Source organism: Aethalodelphis obliquidens, unplaced genomic scaffold (assembly GCF_003676395.1).
Source record: "Aethalodelphis obliquidens isolate GAN/ISIS:26980383/991018 unplaced genomic scaffold, ASM367639v1 scaffold1, whole genome shotgun sequence".
NCBI classification, from domain to species: domain Eukaryota; kingdom Metazoa; phylum Chordata; class Mammalia; order Artiodactyla; family Delphinidae; genus Aethalodelphis; species Aethalodelphis obliquidens.
The window spans coordinates 108093163-108117082 of NW_020837945.1; the positions used below are offsets into that span (position 1 = coordinate 108093163).

The window sequence follows — 23920 nt, forward strand, 5'->3', positions numbered from 1 at the left end:
TAAAGCATTTTTATCACAAATTTCCATGAGTTTTCATTAGATTTATGAAAATTATAATAGTACTATTTCTAAAATCTTTGCTCCTCATAGATACACACTCTTAATGTATACATATGTAACATTGGAACATGTATACTTTGTCAGTGACTCTCCCCCCTGGTCCATAAAATGTTACAATTGTTGTAGGGCAGAAGGAAAAGAGCCCAGGTTTAAGGCTCAGCTGGGACCAGAGTTTGAAGTCCAATTCTGTTGTTTATAAGATTAGTAAAGTTGGGTATTTGATTTACTTAAGCCTTTGAGCCTCAATTTCCTCATCTAAAAATGGAAGAATTAATGTCTACTTTAGTAAAATTAATGCAAAGTTCCTAAGATAGTATCTTGATTTGGAGGGGTGGAAAAGACACTCTCTTTTGACATTTGAAATCTACCATATTTCCAGCCTAAGTTTTAAAATGTATCCATTTATAAAATATTTGTTAGATTCCTTCTATAAAACATTGTTCTAGAAGCTGGAGATACAACCGTGAACCAGATGAACGATCCCCTGTGGGGCATCAGCCTGCTGGTGTCTCTGAGGGGACACACAATGAAACTGCTTTTACATGTGCTACAAAAGCTGCAAACTGAACTCAGCTGCTACTAAGGGGATGAACTGCTGCGGCCAGGGTAAAGAAGCATTGCTGGAATGACACTCAGAATCAGAAGGGGAGCAGAAAGCAGCAAGTTCTTCTCCCTCTGCCAACCTCCAGGCTCCCTCTAGCGCCCCTATTGACAGAGTCTAACAGAGCCAGCTAGCGAAGCAGAAAATGCAGTTTGCAGTCCCCGCCGGGACATCACAAAGCAAAAAGTCAAGGTTGGATTTGAATCTTAAAGACAATATTTTAATAACAGAGATGAACAGATCCTGAGGAAGCTAATTACTTGGCTTCCTTTAATCACAGGGCAAGATGAATGAGTCTAGGTCTTTTTATGCAAATTTGGGAAGAATGACACTTTCTAACTACTGCTTAGAATTCTAAACCTTTTAATGGGAAACACCAGCTGCTCAAAACAGTGCACACCTGTATGGTTTCTTTTATTTTTCCAAGGAAACATTTCTCTCTGAGTTTGTTTATTCTGAAGTGATTTAGTATTGCAATAATCTCATGATATGTGTGGAGAGGGGAGGAAAGTGAGGGATTCAGACAGCAAAAAGAGGCCTGTGGGAAATGAACTGGGAAAGAAATTTAGAAAATGACAGTTGAGAAGAACTTTGGGAGGAGAACTGAAGTCTCTATGGAGGATTTTTCTTAAGTTTTATCAGGAGATATGCAAAGACTAGCCCAAACCATCTCCCTGCAAAATCTACAATGAAATTTTCATCACTTACAAATGTTTTGTGAACTTGGATTTTATTATTATTATTATTATTATTAGAATAGGCAACATATATATTGGTACAAAAGACAAAAAGGACAAAAGAGCATATTATAAGGATTAAGTCTTCCTTATACCCCATCTCCCAACCAACAAAGAATAAATATGATGGCAGATGTATTGTGTCAGCACTCATCTTCAGAAAACAGAATTCATCTAATTAACAACAAGGAGAATCATTCTAAATATTAATTACTGTACCAGATCAATTGGGAAGTTGAACAAAACAAACCTGGGCTGAGTGTCCAGGACCATCTCCCAAAGCCTCAATGCAGAATTAGGCCTCCAATAGAGCAGCTGCTTCTCACAGAGTCAGGTAGTTACTGACTGCAGGTAGTTACTGACTGCATCATGCTCCATATTTGTCACAATTTGCACCAAAGCAGGGTCCGGACAATGGCATCTCTGCTACAACTGCTGTAGAAAAACCAAACGTATCCTCCTGTGTGCTCACCAGCAGAGTGGCGAAGAGCAGCCTCCAAAACACTGCAATCCACTTTGCCTTCTAAATATTAAAGATCAAACAGAACTTCAACTACGAGAGAATCTATGCAACCCAGCCTTTAGCCTTCCCACTTTTGAAGGGGTTGGAATGGATGTTGATTAAGCCTCTCCACAGGTTGTCCCAAGTAGAATCCCTCTACAAGAGCAAAACATGAAAATCTCTAGAAATCAAAATCGTATGGTTCATTTGCAAATATTTTCTCCCATTCTGAGGGTTGTCTTTTCATCTTGTTTAAAGGATTAATCTCCAAAATATACAAGCAGCTCATGCAGCTCAATATCATAAAAACAAACAACCCAATCCAAAAGTGGGCAGAAGACCTAAATAGACATTTCTCCAAAGAAGATATACAGATGGTCAAGGGGCACATGAAAAGCTGCTCAACATCACTAATTATTAGAGAAATGCAAATCAAAACTACAATGAGGTATCACCTCACACCGGTCAGAATGGCCATCAACAAAAAATCTACAAAAAATAAATCCTGGAGAGGGTGTAGAGAAAAGAGAACCCTCTTGCACTGTTGGTGGGAATGTAAATTGATACAACCACTATGGAGTACAGTATGGAGGTTCCTTCAAAAACTAAAAATAGAACTACCATAGGACCCAGCAATCCCACTACTGGGCATATACCCAGAGAAAACCATAATTCAAAAAGAGTCATGTACCACAATGTTCACTGCAGCTCTATTTACAATAGCCAGGACATGGAAGCAACCTAAGTGTCCATCAACAGATGAATAGATAAAGAAGATGTGGCACATATATACAATGGAATATTACTCAGCCATAAAAAGAAATGAAACTGAGTTATTTGTAGTGAGGTGGATGGACCTAGAGTCTGTCATACAGAGTGAAGTAAGTCAGAGAAAAACAAATACTGTATGCTAACACATATATAAGGAATCTAAAAAAAAAAATGGTTCTGATGAAACTAGGGGCAGGACAGGAATAAAGATGCAGACGTAGAGAATGGACTTGAGGACACAGGGAGGGGGAAGGTAAGCTGGGACGAAGTGAGAGAGGGGCATGTACATATATACACTACCAAATGTAAAATAGATAGCTAGTGGGAAGCAGCTGCATAGCACAGGGAGATCAGCTGTGTGCTTTGTGACCACCTAGAGGGGTGGGATAGGGAGGGTGGGAGGGAGGTGCAAGAAGGAGGGGATATGGGAATATATGTATATGTACAGCTGATTCACTTTGTTATACAGCAGAAACTAACACAACATTGTAAAGCAATTATACCCCAATTTAAAAAAAAACTGTATGGTACTAGCAAAACTTCAGAAAAATAAGGCAAAGGGAAAAAAATCAGAATACAGAAAGACACTCATTGACATATGAACATTTAGTAAAAGATAAATAAGGCTTTCAAAGCAGTGGAGGGAATATAAGACATTCGATTAAATGAGTGTTGGACTAACTGGTTTAACCATTTATACAACTATAAAAGTACATCTTTCACACACTACACAGAAAGAGAAATTCCAGATGGATTAAAGAGCTAAATGTTCAAAAGTAAAACTATAAAAGTAGAAAAATAAACTATAAGACAATATCTGTATTATCTTGGAGTGGAACAGCCCTCTTATGCAAGCTACAAACTCAGAAATCATAAAAGAAAAAAAGCCTGATACATTTGACTCCATAACATTTAAAACTTCTATATTCCAAAGCCCATTTTATTAAATTGAGATGAGCAACATCTTGGGAGAAAATAGTTGCAACATATACAAGATTAATAACCAGAATACTTCAAAAATACATACAAATCAAGTAAGAGAAGCTAAACAATTGAAGGAAAGATTTACAAAGTGTATATGGAGGCAATTATCACAAGAAACACATATAATCAATAAATATATTAAAAGATATTCAACTTACTAGTAAGCAGGGAAATGCAAACTTTTTTAATGATATACCATTTCCACTCACTAAAGTGACAATAATTTAAAAGATTGAAAATATCCATACTGAGGATGTCTGCTCTTAAAACTCATTGAACATTGGGAAATTCCCTGGTGGTCCAGTGGTAGGATTCCATGCTTTCACTGCCAAGGGCCGGGGTTCAAGCCCTGGTAGGGGAACTAAGATCCCACAAGCCATGCAGCACAGCCAAAAAAAAAAAAAACTTATTGAACATTGTACTGCAGGGCTTAACCAGTGTGAAACAGCAAATAATAATAATAATAATAGAAGACTGGAAATGAAGAAATAAAACTGACTGTTTACAAAGAAAGTCCCAAAGAACTTAGAAAAATCGTAATGGAATAATAAATGAGTCTAGCAAAGATGTAAAATACAAAATCAGTACACAAAAGTCAATTGTGTTTCTATAAATCAGCAATGAAAAACTGGAAACTGAAATTTAAATAAAGTTACCATTTATAATACCATCAGAAATCATAAATATTTAGGGATAAACCTAACAAAACGTGCACAATTTTTATGCTAAAAACCACAAAACAATGATGAAACAAATCACAAAAGACCTAAGTAAGTGAATAGATGTACTGTGTTCATAGATGGGAAGACTCAGTGTTGTTAAAATATCAGTTCTGCCCAATATGAGCTATCAATTCAATGGAATTCCAATAAAAATTCCAGCTTCTTTGTAGAAATTGAGTAGCTGACTATTAAATTTATATAGAAAAGCAAAGGACTTAGAATAGACAAACTAACTTTGGAGAAACAAAGTTGGAGGATTCACACTACCTGGTTTCAAGACATCCTATAAAACTACAGTAATCAAGAGTGTGTGGTATTGGCATAAGGAAAGGCATATAGATTAACAGAACAGAGTAAAAAGTCCAGAAATAAACACATATATGGTCAAGTGATTTTTGACAAAGGTACCAAAATAATACAATAGAGAAAGGATAATCTTTTTAATAAATGGTGCTGGAATAATTGGTTCTCCACGTGCAAAAATATGAATTGCAAAACTTACCATATACAAAAATTAACTCAAAATGGATCATACACCTAAATGTGAAACCTAAAACTATAAAATTTTAAAAATGACTTGCAACCCTGGGTTAAGCAAAGATTTCTTAGATATTACACAAAAAGCACAAGCAATTAAAAAATCCATAAACTGGACTTCATTTAAACTAAGAACTACCGCTCTTTGAAAGACACCACTAAGAAAATGAAAAGACAAACCACAGACTGGAAGAAAATATTCACAAAATACATATGTGACAAAAGACTTGTATCCAAAATATATTTTAAAATCTTCCAGTTCAAAATAAGAAACTACTCAATTTTTTAAACAGACATGTCACCAAAGAAGAGATACCAATGGCAGATAAGTACACAAAAAGATGCTAAACATCATTTAAAATTAGAGAAATACCAATTTAAAACACAAAATCCCACTACACACCTACTAGAAAAGCTAAGATTAAACAAACAAAAAAAAAGGAAAACCCTGACAATAGCAAGTGTCATATCAGATGTGGAGTAATTGGAACTCTCATACATTACTGGTGGTAAGGCTAAATGGTATAGCCACTTTGGAAAACATTTTAATGTTTCTTTCAAAGTTAACCATACACTTATACTACCCAGCAATCTACTCCTAGATATTTACTTAAGAGAAACGAGAATGTATGTCCACAGAAAGAACTATATGTAAATGTTTATAGTAGTTTTGTTCATCATTACCAAAAAAACAGAAGCAACCTAAATGTCTATTAGCTGGTAAGTAAATAAACAAATTATTGTATATTCATATGATGTAATACTACGTAGTAATAAAAAATTGAACTAGTACTAATACACAACATGGATAATCTCAAAAGCATCATATTAAGTGAAAGAAGTCAGATTTTTAAAATTACATCCTGCAATTTATATCACATTCTAGAAAAGGCAAAACTAGAGATCACATCAGTGGCTGCAAGAGGCTGAGGGTCGGGGGAAGAGACTGACTACAAAGGGGCAGGAAGGAACCGTTTGGGGTGATGAAGATGTTCTACATCTTGATTGTGGTCTTGGTTATGTTGCTGCATGCCTTTAGCAAAGCTCATCCACTATAGACCTAAAAAGGGTGAATTTTACTATGTATAAGTTAGACCTCTATAAACTTGACCTTAAAAAATCTGTATGTGTCAAATGTAAAATAGATAGCTAGTGGGAAGCAGCCACATAGCACAGGGAGATCAGCTCCGTGCTTTGTGACCACCTAGAGGGGTGGGAGACGCAAGAGGGAGGAGATATAGGGATATGTGTATATGTATAGCTGATTCACTTGTTATACAGCAGAAACTAATACAACATTGTAAAGCAATTATACTCCAATAAAGATGTTAAAAATTGTATGTGCAGTATAACCTTTTTAAACTCTGTACCTTGATCAGAATTTTTTTAAAATATGTCATTGTGCTCTTTTTTTCCCCCTTTTCCTTGTATTTGAACTTCTCCCAATTCAGCTACAGGCTGAGGACTGTTTGAGCAGAAATAAAAATGAAAGGAGTCAGTGTTAGGTAGAGGACTTATAAATAAGATGTTTTAGTCTACAGCAGAAAGAGAGGAAGGAAGGAGGGAGGGAGGAGAGGAAGGGGGAAATGGAGAGGGAGAAATAGAGGAAGGGATGGATAAGAGGAGCAGGAAGAGGAGAAAGAAATTCTTGAATGCCAAGATTTATTGAGAATGAATCCCACTATTCTAAAGATTCCCTTATAAACCAAGCCTCAGCCAGCTGAGAAATTTTCAAAAACCAAAGGTACAGAAAGTTCAGGAGTTAACACCCACCTAAGGAGAAGGTGGAAACATCTGACTGAGAGAAGAGGAAGAGAGAAGAAAAGGGCACAATATTAGATGCTCTCAGGTCAGTAACATGGAGGAGAGGGTCAGAGGGACTCCCAGGGAGACCCTGTTCCCTTGGCAGAGCCAGGGATACTGAGAGCCTCTCAGAGCAGCCCCACATTCGGCAGAGCACAGCGGCCAGAAGAGCCCAGGAAAGATGGCTGAAAGCAGCCAGTCTATGGCCGGCAAACTAGAATGATGCAGAGAAGGTAGTAGAGAGTTCCTGATCCCCCAGAAAGGGATCTGGGAAGGCACCCCAAAATCATAACTAACAAGCATCAGCATTGGGCTCTTGGGGGAAATGCAATGGAAAGTGGACTTTCACTTTGTACTCTCCACTTCTGTATTGTTTGAGTATTTTATTACGGTGAATATGTGTGTGTTATTACTTGTATAATTAAAACTAAATTTTAAAAGAAAAATCAGAAAAGATAGGAAAACATAAATGGTAAAATTAAAATCATACATAATCCTAGCTTCCAGAAATAATCATTATTCTCATTTTGATGTATAATGTTCCAATATCATCTAGAAATATACTTTTATATAAAATTACAATTATACTATAATATTGTTTTGTAATCTATTTTTTCTTAACTACATGATACGAATATTTTCCCACATAATTGGAAAAATGGTAATTACGAATGTCATTTTTCAATACCAACATTTAATAAAATCTTGAATACTCTGTACTTTCTTCACATAAGGCTACATGAATAAAGCTATTCTCTGTCAAATAGCCCCTAAAATTAAATAGTTGTATAGTATTTCACTGTATTTCCATAATATAATTTATTTAGCTAACTTCCTCTTGTAATTTAAGGATTTGAGAGGGAGTTTACATCAAATAAAAGCAATGCTGAAGATAAATCCTTTCATATATCCATGACTATTTCCCAGGGATAAATTTCAGTAAGTGGAATTATTGGGTTGAAACCAGGAAAATTCTTTTTAATATTGTCAAGTTTCTTTCCAGAAAGTTTGAACCAATTTTCACCTATACAAATATGAGAAAGCCCATTTCTGCATTTTATACTAAGAATTAACATTTTAATCTTTACAATGGGGCCCACGAAAATAATGTCTCATTGACATTTTAGTTTTCATTTCTTTATTAATGATGTTGAGCATCTTTGTTTTCTGATATTCACTAGCTGACTGTATGTCTTCTTTTGTGAATTTCCCTTTCACATCCTCTTCTCATTTCACTTTTGGATTTGGAAGGATTTATCATTCAGGTGTATACAGAAGAGTTATATAATGGACAATGCAAAATTCTGGCTTTGAGGAAAGTAAATGTTTCTCACGTCAACCCTGTACAAAATGCTGTAACATTAAATGTTAATAAAACTTTTCCACAGAAATCAGAGAAAACATGATCCAGGCACTTTGCACTTTGCGTTACAATGATTTAATGGCACAAGTCTAGCATTTAATGTTTTTTAAGGCCAAAATCATAAGCACCTTATAAGCATCATCTCATACAATTTTCTCTTAACACTACTAGGTAGATGCTATTAGGACAGCCTTATAACAGATGAGGAAATTTAGACAGAAAGGATAAAAGTCTCAGGGATGCTAAGTGATGGGACCAAGGTATTTTACATGTCCTTAAACTGTCTCTTTTACTGACCAAACTTTTGGCATTCTTCAAATGATTGTGTGCATCTGTTTTGTTTCCCTGACTAGAATGTAGACCCCCAAGATAAGGGCTGTGTCATCATTCTCCCACAGCCTCTCCTCCTCTCCTCCATTTGCCTTCCCCTCACTGGCAAATAGACCTCACTGTTGGAGCCACAGCAAGAAATGAGCAAGCACTTGGTGATTTTTCAAACTGACCAGTGGAAGCCTAACTCTTGCCCATAACTGCCCCTAAGTAGCTTATAAGTCACCTCGTCCAACCCCAGACTTTATATCCCAATCTGCCAGGGAAATGCCATCGCCATGAATGGACAAATAGAGGCACAGTACTTCTTTTTTACTACCCTTGTACTTCCTTTGGGAGCCCCACTAAGCCTGCTTGTTGGGACATTTTTACATCATAAGGCTTTCTGAAAGGTCAGCTATGCTTGCCACTTCCCTCCGTATCTTGGTTACACTGACCTAAAACATCAGCCTCCAGTTCAGCAGCCACCTGATATGGTATAATGATAGCAACAGTGACATTATTAAGTGATTAGGCTTCTAAATCTGCGAAACTTCCCATGGCCCCATATTACCCTGCTTTGAAAATGCAACATTAATGTGTTATGGTCAAAGCTATGTATCCATTACTGGCTTTTAAATTAGAAGTCTGAAAAGAGGTTACAGTTTGAAAATAAATTGAGTCAACTTGTTCTTAGGGATATTTCACTTCCTCTGAAGTAGAAAATAAAGAATGCCAAAAAATCATGGAAAAAAGTTCACTATTATTTTTTCCATGCTTCAAGGCTTAGAAACTTTTCCAGTTTGTGTTGTGATGGGTAGCATCAAAATACAGGTAAAAAATAAGGCAGACATTTTATGTAACCACCACTAGTCATGGTAAGCCATCCATAAATGATTCATCCCTCCTCCTCTTGACCGCTGCAAAATTACTATATATTTACCCATAATTAGTCCAGTACAGCAGGCAACTACAGGAACTAAAAGGAACAAAATACTGATATGGAACAATAACACCTCCTATATATACATTTTTATTGATAAATCACAGAAGTTATTTGAATCCCTATCATGAGCCAGTGCTGGGTAGGAATGCTTCTTCCCTACTCCTGACCCCTTCCATATTGAGGAAGCTCAACTAGTCTAATACCCTTGGCATCTCTCTGCTGCTTATTCACCCCTGAGGGGAAGTGGAATGACATGCCCAGCTCAGACACCCTGTCTGTCATTTTCTTTGGGAATGAGATGTTCGTAGGATGTGGCAATTTTCCCTTGCTTTCCCACAACTCAAGTCTTACCTGGCCAGTTCCTCACTGTGGGGAGGCCTGTTTCAATCCCAGATTGCTGTGACTGGAGAGGTAATTTGACTTAATTCTTGGGATCAGATTCAGGAAGCCCCCTTGACTCTCACAATAAGTTACATCCTCAACTAGGTGTTTATCCTATTAAAGATGGCATTTTGGTCTCAAATGTGCTAATGTTTGACATATCTTAATTTGTTATAAACCCAGAAAGGAGGGTTTAATTGGCTTGGTGCATTCTCAATGCAACATTTCATAATTAAGCAAAGGTATGGAAATGAGGAGGGCAAAATACTCATGCAGATAGGCTTTTGGTAGGACCAGGAGATGTGGTTGTGAGCCTTGAACTTCAGTGAGTAGGCACGGCATTTTGATCTTAGTGGTTTGCAGAGGTTTATATTAAACCAGCTTTAGCTGGTGTGGCCTGGAAAACCCCAAGCCAGCAACATGTTATATTGACATTGATGGGTGACTATGGCTTATGGTGGTTTGTCCATAGGCTAAAGACTGTTTCTCCAGAGGCAAGTGATCTCAGATTCTGTTATGGTGTTTTATGTACCTGTTACTATGGCATTTATAACAGAGCAGGGCTATGTTTTTGGCTTATTTTTAACAGTTTTTGATGTGGACCATTTTTAAAGTCTTTATTGAATTTGTTACAATATTGCTTCTGTTTTAGGTTGTGGGTTTTTTGCCCTGAGGCATGTGGGATCTTAGCTCCCTGACCTGGGATCAAACCCACACCCCCTGCATTGGAAGGCAAAGTCTTAACCACTGGACCGCCAGGGAAGTCCCAGAGCAGGGCTATGTTTGAGGAAGGTCCAATATAGCCACAATCATGGACTAAAATACAATCTGATGCCAGTGCTGCTTAGAAACTTTAAAAATGAACACAACTTATTATGTGTAGTTTCTTCTGTATCTTGATTACAGTGACCCAAAACACCAGCCTCCCAGTACAGCAGCCACCTGGTACTGGATGGTGGTATGCAGAATGCATTTATTGAGCACCTATCATCTGTCAGGCCCTCTCCCAGGCACAAGAAATATGAAGATGAACATACAGAGCTCCCTGAGTCCATGGTGCTCCCTTCCAAAGGCCATCACAATACAGGATGGTAAATGCTACAATCAACGTAGGCGTGGAGTGCTACAAAGCACTGAGAAGGTGCCTAAAGCCAACTTAGTGGAGAGAGGTTGCTCAGAAAACTTCCACGGAGAAGTGACATGTTACCTGAGTCTGCAAGGATTGGAGGAAGATAGCTGGCAACAGGAGGACAGAGAATGACGTAAAATTCAGGAAGAAGAAGTCACCTTTTCTCAGAGGAGATGAATTCAAGGAATTGTAAATAATTTAGCTACAGGGAAAGGAGGCCACGAAGGGTCAAGAAGAAAGAGTATCCAGAGAGAAAGATTAACAAAGAACAAGAACTGAATGGTAAATGATTTTAGCCAGGAGGTGACAAAATGAGATACACATCTTAGAAGGAGGACACTTGCTGCAGAGAGAAGCAGGATAAGAGGGACAAAAGGTATTGGGACAAAGGGTGTCTGATGGATTAAGTGAATAAAGAGGAAAGAACTGATATGAGAGCCATATTGAGGATGGAGGTGACAGGAATTAGTGGATAATCGTGCTGTATGTGGGGCTTGGAAGGTGGATGGAGGTGACAGCTAAAGGAAAAGGAAATGTTTATAATGATTCCCAGATTTCTGATCTCAGGAACTATGAGACTCTGAAACACCACTGACTATCACAGGAACTAAAGGAGGGCTCACTGCCCCACTGGAATTTAAAATGCTCAGTCCATGGGGCTAGGACTAAATAGACAGGAGATATCTAGCTAATAATAATTATACTAATAGGTAACAGTTCACTTCTCTCTGTTAAAATTAGGGTTAAGGTCAGGTTAGGGTTAGGGTTAGTTACCAATGTAACTAGAGGGTATGGTCTGAAAGTTTATGTCCCCCCCAAAATTCATATGTTGAAGTCCTAACTCCTGAGGTGATGGTATTAGGTTGTGGGGTCTTTGGCAGGTGATGGGTCCTTAGGGCAGAGCCCTCATAAATGGGATTAGTGCCCTTATAAACAAGTCCCAGAGAGATCCCTCCCACCATGTGGAAGCAGGCCCTCACCAGACACCAAATCTGTCACTGCCAAGATCTTGGGCTTCCCAGGCTCCAGAACTGGGAGAAAGAAGTGGTTCTTGTTTATAAGCCACCCAGTCTGTGGCATTTTGCTATAGCAGCCCAAGCAGACTAAGACACCAGCTAAAAGTTATTGAATGTTTACTATGTGCCAGGACTTGTGCTTAGAGAAAAAAGGTAACTCACCTTGGTTTAAACAGCAGGAAAGTATACTACTGATTGCAAGCCATGTTATTCTAAATTCTTTGCATTTACTCAGTTTGTTCTGCTGTTTCCAACCAGTTCTGAGAGACTAGGGTACCATGTAAGTCCTTGTGTCTTTGTCTCCCCCAATCAAAGGCCTTAGCTAAGCATGTTGGCTACTCTGTCAATCTGCTTACCACTGTGGGGAGACTTACTTTTAAAGTGAAATTGATAAAGCAAGGCCAAAAACACTTCCACCAGTAAGAATGTAGTAAATAATTTGTGTTTAGCCTTAGAAACCCTTATGCTTTACCTATAAATCAATGTACTGCAGCCCAAAAATCACGGCAACATGGAGAGAAGCTTCAAAGAGAAGGGTAGAACTTAATTTTGATGTCTTTGGGAGTAGGAAAAAGGCATTTGCTAGTTAGGCTATAACTCTAAATTCTATGCATGTCATCAGATTTATAAGTGACTCAGAGAGACTGTGTCTTTCTGTTTCACACATCATTTCTACCAAGCCATGGTTTCTGTGTTAGCCTGCAATTTTTCAAAGAACAGAAAAAGCATCTGCATCCTACATCCATTTTCATTCTCTGGGCACCACCCAGAATATGCGCTCTTCTCTTAGCAGCACTTCTAAAAGAATTACTGTACAAAATAAAGATAGAATGGAAAAAAGGTCTGTGTTTACCTGCAGATATTTAGACTTTAACATGGGAAATAAGCAGGAAATCTTTCATTCAATTTTTTAATTACTAAAGAGCTCTGGCAACCACTCTGAGAAAATCATTTTCTATCCAGATGGCTTTATCAGCTTAAATGATTCCCTTATATAACAGAATTTCAAAAGGCAGTAAAAGCCAGTACAAAATAATGGGATTACTTTTGGAAGTAATACTAGGTGCGTAAATGGTAGCTTACCAATGTGTCCCCTCTTCTTTTAAACATGCACTTCAAATGTGCAACTGTCAAATGTCTAAATTATATCAGGAAATCTGATGTGACAGTGTCTGCTTAGCCACAAACTGCTGAGAGCTCTGCTGTTTGTCCAAGCCATCATGATCTGTCACCTAGATGACAGTAATCATTCTAAATTGGTCTCCTAGCTCTCAAGCTCACCTGCCTGCAGTCTTTTCCCCACAAAGCAGTCCTTTTATTCTCATTGCTGTACAGTATTTCATGTGTGAGTACATCTAAATTTATTTATCTGTTATACTTTTGATGGGCATTTGGTAGTTTCTTGCTTAAGTAATCAAAATTACCCAATTCATCTTTTTGGTAAGCGTGCAGACATAATTTAGTTAGTATATTCCTGAGAGTAAATTTGCTGGGTCATAGGGTAGGTATATGTTCAGCTTCAGTAGATAGTGCAAATAGTTTCCCAAAGTGGTAATTAACATTGCATTTTTGTTTTGCTTTACCCCATTTCTTATTCCATTCAGTTTTATACATACCTTTTGTTTTTCTCTTATATTTTCCTTTCAATGTTTAACAATAAATAAATATGTAAAAAATCTAATCATTCTGAAAAAATAAATTCTTCACAATTGAGGATATTCAAAACAATGGGTTCCACACTCCAAAGCATTTCCATGAAGCACTCCAAAGTGTTCTGAGTGATGTTGTATTGATGGGAAAATGGTCAGTAACATCCCATACCACTTTGCAACAAACACACTAAATAGTCCTGGAACGTTTATTGATAAAATTAGTCATATGACAGTAATAGCTAATGAATAATTTGAGATTATCTTTACTATTGCTTCATCCCATTAGCAAAAATAACTGACTATAATCATTATCCTAAAGCATCTAAAACCTTTAGACCTAAGTCCAACTCTATCATATATTTCAACGTGACAGTTCTTTTTTAAGATTTATATATTATTTATTTATTTTATTTATTTTTTACTGCATCAGGTCTTAGTTGCAGCACGCGGGATCTTTGTTGAGGCGTGCAGGATCTTTCGTTGCGGTGCGCGGATTTCTCTCTAGTTGTGGTGCACAGGCTCCAGGATGCATGGGCTCTGTAGTTGTGGTGCGCAGGCTTAGTTGCCATGCGGCATGTGGGATCTTAGTTCCCTGACCAGGGATTGAACCCACGTCCCCTGAATTGTAAGGCAGACTCTTTACCAATGGACCACCAGGGAAGTCCCTATGACAAAGTTTTAAATCAGTAAGGTTTACTTTGATCACTTGGACTGAACCTTTTATTTCTTTGCCCCTGTTGTCCTTGTCCTGACCAGTTCGGATCCTACTCCTAGTATTTTCTCCTCAGTGGAAGCTTTGTCCTTGAGTTGTACTCTTGTTTAATATTTCAAGAGTTTATACGGCCTATACCCAGACTAGTCACCATCAGACCTTCCCACAGCCTATTTACATTCATCAATGAATTGGAGTCTGCAAAGCTTGCATTGAAAAATGCAGCATCATAAAATGAAAGAAACTTGGTCACTGTATGAGTCAGGGTCCCAGCAGGAAACAGCTGATACACTCAGAAGGGAAGAGAGTTTAAAGAAGGACTATCGACATGAGTGGGCAAAGTTAAAGGATCTAACAAAGGATGGCAAAGCACTTTGGACTAGGAACAATGGGAAGTTGTTCTTACACTCAGGTGGAAAAGGAGAATGGGACAGATCATTAAACATAGCATCTGGTGAGAGCCATAGTCATGGGAGAGGACTACAAGTAGAAGATTGAGCCATGGTTGAAACAACAGAGACCCAGATCTCTCCTCTCACTCTGCAGTCTCCCATCGGTGCTTCTCATAAGTAAAACCCACTGGAAGCCATAGGGCAAGGGAGTTAATGTGATGCAGTCTATAGGGGCAGAGAATGGGTCTGGTGGGACAAATACAGATTATCCAGCAGCATCCCTGAATCACCGCTTGGAAGGGAGCCATCCAGGAGAGCAGCCTGACAAAGAACCCATACATTAGTCTTAGTGTGTGTTAAGTGTTAATCTGTTAAACCTCTAAGATTTAGGGGTTGTTTGTTCCAGCAGTTAACCTACCCTAACTAATATATATGGGCTATTTGTATTTTCACATTATGCCTTTTATAGCCAAACTGTTTTTCCAAAACTATCAGGGGAAATGTATAACAATCCTCTAAAAATGTAAGCAAGTCTATTTCACAGAGATTTTTTACATATTTTGTAAATAATTCTACCTTGAGGTTATAAATAATTACTCTGCCTTCAGATGTTCCAAACTTCTGCTTTTTATAATGACAGCTCAAAAGGGAAGAAATTGTGAGGGAGGATAAAACACTGCATTTATTCTTCAAAAATGAGACTATAAGAAGGAGAAAATACCATGGGACAATAGTCAAATGAATACCATAGAAAAATTCTTTTCAAGACTGCCCACTCCCATTCTACTCACCTTTCCTTTCAGTCCTGTGTTCCCTCTCCCTTCCCAAACTGAAGTGCCTCTTGCTCTCAAACTGGTCCCTGCTGTCTTGGAAATGCACTGTGTTTCCCCCAATTGGCTCTTTCTACCTCTTCCACCTCTCTGTGCTCCAGACTTCCTTAACTTACATTGAAACATTGCCCCTGGGCCTTGTGAGGTGAGTGGTTAGCTATCTTGATAACTTTATTCATCCATTCATTCATTTTTTTAAAATAAAATCATTGGACACCAATTAAGTACAAGGTATATTCTAGATGTTAAGTCTACAAAGAGAAATAGATGACAGATAGATAGAATGACATATATATATACATACATATGTGTATATATATATATATATATATATATATGGCAAGGTCTCTTCACAAAATAAATTATAACATTGCAATAGAGATATGACAGAGAAGCAGATAACCACAGCATAAGGCAGAAAATGGCTAGTGACATAAAAGAGGCACAGATAAAGTCCTAGTTTAGTTTCTCTAAAGTCCTTTAGAGAAAAGGAAAAGAAAGCTGGCATGTACCATGCTCCAAGCACTAGGCTAGGTAGAATGCACACATTAGTTTATCTTTCTCTCATATGGCTAATTCCTTCTTGTCCTTCAGGAATTCATTCACGTGTCACCTCACCCAGGAAGACATTCTTGACCTGACTCACCCAGCCTTTCCTCTATGCTCCCACAATCAAAGCTTTATCAAATGACTGGATAATTGTTAATTTATTATCTATCATCCCAAATGAAGGTAAGTACCTGGAAGTGGGGAACAATGCCTTGTCTTTGTACATTTTCAGTGTCTAACTCTGAATCTGATGCACACCAAGCTTTCAGTGATGGATGGATGGATGGATGGACAGATGGATGGACGGATGACTGAAGTACTATTAAAGCATTAGAGGAAAAGGGGGATTGTGTGAGCAACATGATAACAGGAAAACAGAAGGTAGGTTCTAGCAATTGCAGGAGTCCAGTTGGATTGTGTTATAAGAATGTGGGCAGGAAGGTGGCAGGTGACAAATGTTGAAATAGAAGATGGAAAACAGTTTGTAGTGTCTTGAACGCCAAGCTAAGGCAGCTGGATTCATGCAGTAGAGAGTGGAGAGCCACTGGGAGTTGACAAGCCAGGAAGTAATAAGATCAGAGCCGTGTTTTAAGACAATTAATCTGGCAGTTGGAATATTTTTCCTTTTTCAATAATATGTTTACTTTTCATCAAGAATTTTCTTTGCTTAACCCAAAGGAATTAATATTATACTGTGGACTTGAGCAGCCCTGATAAACATTTTTCAAAAGAACTCAAGGGGCTTCCCTGGTGGCGCAGTGGTTGAGAGTCCGCCTGCCGATGCAGGGGACACGGGTTCATGCCCCGGTCTGGGAAGATCCCACATGCCGCGGAGCGGCTGGGCCCGTGAGCCATGGCCGCTGAGCCTGCGCGTCCAGAGCCTGTGCTCCGCAACGGGAGAGGCCACAACAGTGAGAGGCCCGCGTACCACAAAAAACAAAAACAAAAGAGCTCAGACCTGCATGTGTCTAGGTCAGCCTTGAGTAAAGTGTTGATTTGCAATTTTTTTCTTTCAAGCAATTAGTCTTTATGTTACTCCCTAAGCCGATAACCACATTATTTTGATGCAACACTCTGAAATTAATTTTGAGCTGCTCCCCAAGGCCTAGCATGTGGTTACCAGAAAATGCTCACCCACAGCAGGGAGTATCACTAGTGACTTCTATATGAGATTCTCTTCTGAGGCAACGGGTGCTAATAGAGAATACAGTCATTTTTTTCACAAGAAATAATTTTTAAATGACACATTCATCCAAAGAGATATTATCTTGGAATGTTATGAGAAACATTTTAATACTTGATAGGTAACTAATTACAAAGAATAAATCAATAATAAAAATTAGACCATCATCCTTTGACAATCACATATTGTTCAATTTATCTGCCATAAGCCAGTTTCTATAACAATGCATGTGTACCAAATCATCAAGTGATATCTTCAGACCACTTTAGATAAAATTTGCATCTTAACATTGTAAGGTTATACCAGTAAACATTAAACAGGCAAGTTCAGTTGATATTTTGTTTTTAATAACATTTATTTTCTCTAGTTTCCCAAACCCATTGCTGATCAGCATTTCTACAAGTTCTGTTTTTCTACACACTTAATTCGTATGCACATAAACATATATAGGTCATTTTAAAACTTTCATAGCTGAAAGAAGATTGAAAACTTTTTGATAACAGTCCAGTTAACTCTGGATAACCAGAGGGCAAATATTTATCACTTAATTTATCTTGAAAAATCTTTCATTCTAATACCTGCTGTAGGTAAACATTTGCTTTTTTTTGCCAGCTGGATATTCACTATATAATCAACTTAATAACTGCTTTGCTGACACTTAATTCCCTTCATTTTTATTTTTTAAGAAGACTGTTTTGAAACTTAAATACTTTACTACTTACTCTCCAGGAAAATCTGGAGCAGGTAGGCCTTGCCTTCCCTCTGGGAGAAACTTGTCCATTTTCATTATGAATTCAAGAAAGAACTGAGTTTTGTTCACATCTCAATTCCTTCAATATTCTCTGTATTATGCAGAGTCCTTTGAAACAAAAATTCTCTTACCAAATGCTCTGCTCCAAGGGAAAGTTTATGAGCTGTATGTAATTCTTACCTCCGTCAGTGCAAAGCTGTCTATTCCGTAGAGGCATTAACAGGATGTAGAACAAGATGTCTGTTTCGGTCCCCACAAGGTGACTTTGTCTAATGTAAATTTCTAGATCAGACACCCAAGATATAGGGGGAAAAAGCATATTCAAGACCCAAATATTTGTATCCACCATGTTAGGTTACTTGTGCCTATTATATTCCCTGCCATGCACTCCTTATACCAAAGTATAATGAAAGGTTTTAATGAAGTGGTTTACAATTTCAATACTAAAGACACAGACGTAGAGAATGGACTTGAGGACATGGGGAGGGGGAAGGGTAAGCTGGGACAAAGTGAGAGAGTGGCATGGACATATATATACTACCAAATGTAAAATAGATAGCTAGTGTGAAGCAGCTGCATAGCACAGGGAAATCAGATCGGTACTTTGTGACCACCTAGAGGCGTGGGATAGGGAGGGTGGGAGGGAGACGCAAGAGGTAGGAGATATGAGGATATATGTATATGTATAGCTGATTCACTTTGTTATACAGCAGAAACTAGCACACCATTGTAAAGCAATTATACTCCAATAAAGATGTTAAAAAAAATAGTAACAGTTATTCGAATTCTTGATAAATGGTATGAGACTTCATATGCCATGCTTTGACTAAACTACCAGAACCCAAATCCTCAGAATTACCCCAGAACATCAGGCAGCTGCTGTGGGAACCACCTGAAAGGGAATGTTGAACCATACCACCATTGCAGCTCTGAGGGACACATGCAACCCATTACTCTACTCATCCGAACAGTTGACACCATGGTATTGTTCTCACTGCTCACAGAGGCTGAAGTCAGTTGGATGTTCTTATCTACAGTGGGAACTCTTCCACCAACAATTTCATCCGTGCTCCTCTTTGGCCTCAGCAAAATAATGAAGCACTTGGCAGCAAATATACAACCCAATAAACCATAGCTGGATGCCAAGATTGCAAATATTTCCATGGCCACTTTAAACTTGCCTTTGGTGCTCAAGTAAGCAGGGACAAAAGAGATGCAGACAATAAAAAAGACCAGCATCCCAAAGGTGACGCATTTTCCTTCATAGTAATTATCCAGCAACTGGCGAGCCGCAAGGGTTGTAAGAAAGCACAGCAAGGCCAAGAAGACATCCATCCCAAATATAGAGCACAAAAATTCTACAGACCCTTCATAACATTCCAGAATAATCTTTATATTTTGCGATTCCATGTTCTTGTACACCCTTGGGGGTTCTAATACTAAGTAGGCTGTACATATGCCAATTTCGACTAGAACAGAGATTAGCACAATGATTTTCCAATAAAGAGAGTGAATGGATATAAGTCTGGTTTTGGATTTGGAAATTCTGTAGGCTAAAAACAGTGAAATAGTCTTTCCAAGAATGCAAGACAGGCAAAGTAAAAGCCCAGTGCCAGAGTGACCTGATGGGCCATACAGGACCAGATGTATGGCTTGCCAATGAAGAACATGGAAGACAGCAACGTGATGACAAGAGAAACCTGAATGAGAAAGCTCGGCTCCCGGTCATTGGCAGTCACGAACAGAGTGTGTCTGTATATCACATACACAACTGTGACTGCCGAAACCACAAACACCCCGAAGATGGAGAGAATGACAAGAGTGAATCCCAGGACCTCATCATAAGCAAGGAATTCCACCTCTTTCAGCACACACTCGCTCTTTTGTGCATTTGGACCAATAGTCTTCACCACATTGTTCACACTCCCTTTGACCTAATGAACAAAGAACAGAGGACTGACTGCAAAGAAATCCACTCGTCCCCTTCAGCTGCGAATAGCCCAGAGGAGCCAAAAGCCTAATGCAAGACTCACTGAAATTTTCTATAGAGAATATATAATATCTAAAAAAAAAAAAAGCAGTGATAAAATGGTCTTTAGAGTGTGCAGCTAACATTACAGATTGAGAATTGATTTCAATTTTGGAAATTCAGTCTCCCGTCTTGGTTTCAGCTCTTCCTGCATGGGCCTTTTTCAGTAAGATGCCTTTTCTTTTTCTTCCAATTATCTAATTGAGAAGGGAGGTGTGTACCCTCATAAGCCCAAGAACAATCCACAAATATATGGGAACATTAAAGCTACTAAGGTGAAACAATTAAGAGTACTGTGACAGGGATACGGTTGATTAAAATACAAGGGTTTTCAATCTTTCATTCAGCTTCTCCTCCACCTACTGAAGAGAATTTTGTCTTTGCCCACTCAGCTTTCCTCTCCTCACCCTCCAGATGCAGATTTGAGAGAAGAGGTAAAGAAAGGTTGAGAATTAGAAGAAAGGAAACAGAAACAACAACCACATTGACTAAGGTTGAAAAAACTTTTGGGGCATTTAGCTGGGCAGAGGCTCTAAAGGAGAATATTGCAACGTAAGAAAAAATCTGAGATGAATTTGTGGTAGATTATGAAATGGATCTCTTCACTGTCCTATGAGAGATGCAGGTAAAGACTGGAATTCCCTTTCAATCACGTCCGACTGCTGGATCGGACTCCTCTTGTTGTTTCTGTGCAGAGACTGGGCCACATGGGGTCCAAAGAGTTGTTCAGATTACCTTGTGCTTGTTTTCCATTTGTGGAAAACTTTACATTTTTAAAATCCTCTTTTAACTAAATTGCTATAGAGGGCCTTTTGGCAAGAGACATACAATTTGTTATCTTGAACAGAAGGTAGAGACAAAAATAAACCTGCTGCAACATGCTCCATAGGGCTAAGCATACCAAGCCCAAGTAAAATTCTGGTCAGGAACAGCAGTTCAACAGGTTGTAGTGAAAAATTCATAGAGCAGTAGATATAGAATTCACTTGTCCTACAGACTTTGAGTAATTATGGTCTTTGCCTTTAGGGATGTACTTCTAAATCTTATATTTCTAAATTAGAGATAATTCTGTAAAACATAGAACTGTAATTCACTTATTTACTACTCATTCACATTTTTCCATAACTAATATTTAATCTATTTCAGAAATTGAAATAATTCTAAACAGTTTTTTTTTTGCAAACCCATGTATTCATATTTCACATATCATTTAAAAAAATTTTTCCCCTCTTAAATTCATGGATGTTGGTCTTTTTCCCAAATGTAGCAGCTTTGGAACTAACACTGCCCTGGTCCAGGAAGATTCCCACATGCCATGGAGCAACTAATCCTGTGCATCACAACTACTGAGCCTGCGCTCTAGAGCCCGCGAGGCACAACTACTGAGCCCACATGCCACAACTACTGAAGACCGCGCACCTAGAGCCCATACTCCGCAACAAGAGAAGCCACCACAATGAGAAGCCTGTGCACCACAATGGAGAGTAGCCCCGCTTGCTGCAACTGGAGAAAGACCACGCATAGCAATGAAGACCCAAAAATAAATAAATAAATAAAAACAAATAAATTTATATTAAAAAACGTAATGTTATAATTTTTTGCACTGCACAGAACATCCAATAGTTTGATGGATTATAATTTTTGTCATAAGTTGTTCACATCTATTTATAAAGAAGGCTCCCAAGGCCCTCTCTGCCCGAACATGTTTAATATCCTTCCATTTTAATACCAGTGAAAAAATGACCATCTCTACCTGGTTCCTGTGATGCATGCCCATCAACACACAGGATACAGTCAAAGCAACATATTGGTTCCCCATGACGAATTCCCTTCCGGGTCCCAGGCTGACACAGGTCAGTACACACTGAATGGGGAAGCTAGCAAAGATAAATACAATGCATGTAACAAAGCCCTTTGTCTCTACCTTGCCAGGCTAAGAAAGTTTCCACCTGGATTTCTGTGGAAGTTTTGCAATATCTTGGGAAACCCAGGATAGCTGGTCAAGAATAACAGACAAAGAGAATAATAACATGGAAAGCCTAGAGGAATTTTGCTAAAAGTCCTATAGTTGATTCTAGAAATGGGATTCTAGAAAAGTCCTGTGGTTGATTCTAGAAATTATCAAAGCTAATCCCAAACCTAACTCTTTCTAACCTTGAAGACTCAGACCAGGCTCCATGTCCATGGGGCTCTGAGGAGAGGATAATTTGTCAAGTCTGTTTCTGCTTGAGGGGGGATCCCAAGAATCATCTTGAGTGCCTGAGAAAGACTTCTTCTCAGCAAAGTCATCCCAACACAGTCTGAAGATGTGTCATACAGAATCAGTAGAAAACAACAGTGAAAGGTCTATTCCATGTGGAAAATTGTATGGCAAAAAGGAAAAGTGGACAAGGCACAGCACTGGAATATTTTCTCACAAAAAGAGCTTAGAAAACCCAGTGGTAAACATAGGTCTCCCTTTACATTCTACATGGTTGTGCACATTGAAACCCACCATAAATGCAATGTTTGTAAATTGGTTTATATCTAAATGTAAATGAGGAGCTTCCTATTTAAAAAGAAGAGAAGCTGTATTTCTCCATTAAGCAGAGATTCATTTTGGAAAGTGAAAAGATTCATTTTGGAAATCAGAATTTTCCTATGTTGAGTTTCCCAAGATAAAACTGAATTAGATAACAATGGAAAATATCAGAAATCTATGAGCTCAGTTATGGTATGTAAGATTACTTAAGTATGTATTGCTAAACACAATAGACAGGCTTCTTAAAAGGGTTGTGTGCGCGCGCATGCGTGCGTGCGTGCGTGCGTGCGTGTGTGTGTGTGTATCACCACAGAATGACTATATTTCCTCTCTCCTGACCCAGTGTTCTGAAAAGGGCTCTCCATATACCTTTCATTGAAAATCATCACAGTAAGCTGATGTCTTTTTGTTCTGTTTCTCAGTATCCCTTCCTTTCTCAACCCTCATGATCTAGCTTCCAGCCCACTCACCTCACTAAAATGTTTCTTGCCAGGTCTGACAGCTCTTCCTCTAGTACCGTTCTCCTTTCTCTCTCTTGGACATCTGGCACTCTTGATCAACTCCTCCTTGAGATGCAGGCTCCCTTGGCTTCCACTGGGTCCTTTTATTTCTTCTGTTGGTTCTACTTCCTCTACCTACCTCATCACTGTGGGTGTTGTTTGTTTGTTTGTTGTTTTTTTGGCTCTAGTCCTTGATTCTCTGCTTTTATCTCTCAATATAAAGCAGCTCATTCATTCTCTTGTCTTCAACCAGCACCTCTACCTAAGAACATCCAACACTTGACTGTAGCACCAACTTTTCCCACCTGACCTCTAATTCCATATCCTAAACTCCCAACATGTCCCTACTCTGAGATTCCACCATCACCTCCAATTCAACATGTCCAAAACTACCCCCATTTACCCTATTCCCCCTCCCGAATTCCCTAGTTCTGTCACTGACACCACTAGTCTCACCCATCATCTCCAACCATATCTTCTATTACTTGCCTACACATACCTTCACTCAGGCCCATCTGCTTACCAACCTCCATATTCAGTTTATTATCATGAGTTAAATCATGCCTTATACCATCTACTAATTGTTGGTGCAGGACACTTCCAAGGCCAGTCCATCAGCAAATCCAGTGGATTTTACTCTTGTCCCCTTCAGTCTATTTGCAACATGGCAGATAGAATAATTCTGTAAACTCTAAGTTGGATCATGACTCTCCTCTGTCAAAACTCTTCCGTGGCTCCCCATTTCACTCAGAGTAAAAGCCAAAGTCCTTCAACAGCCCACAAGGCTCTATGTGATCTGACCCTCTCTCACCCCTCTTACCTCCTCTCCCACTACCCTCTCTCTCTCACTCTTTCCAGCCACACTGAACTCTTTCCTGTTCTTCTAAAATGCCAAAAGTACCCCTACCTCAGGGTTTAAAAGTTGCTGTTTCCTCTGCTT

At 38.6% G+C, this 23920-nt stretch overlaps 1 protein-coding gene across 1 annotated transcript in view; it reads right to left on the reverse strand.

The window, feature by feature from the left end:
• Window positions 1-18785: 18785 nt before the first annotated feature.
• LOC113629879 (vomeronasal type-2 receptor 1-like) overlaps window positions 18786-23920 on the reverse strand; it is a 32378-nt gene continuing 27243 nt past the window's right edge. Inside the window, 4 exon segments of the mRNA XM_027124835.1 lie at window positions 18786-19531; window positions 19534-19822; window positions 19824-19864; window positions 21713-21836. Coding sequence (XP_026980636.1) covers window positions 18786-19531; window positions 19534-19822; window positions 19824-19864; window positions 21713-21836 — 1200 coding nt within the window.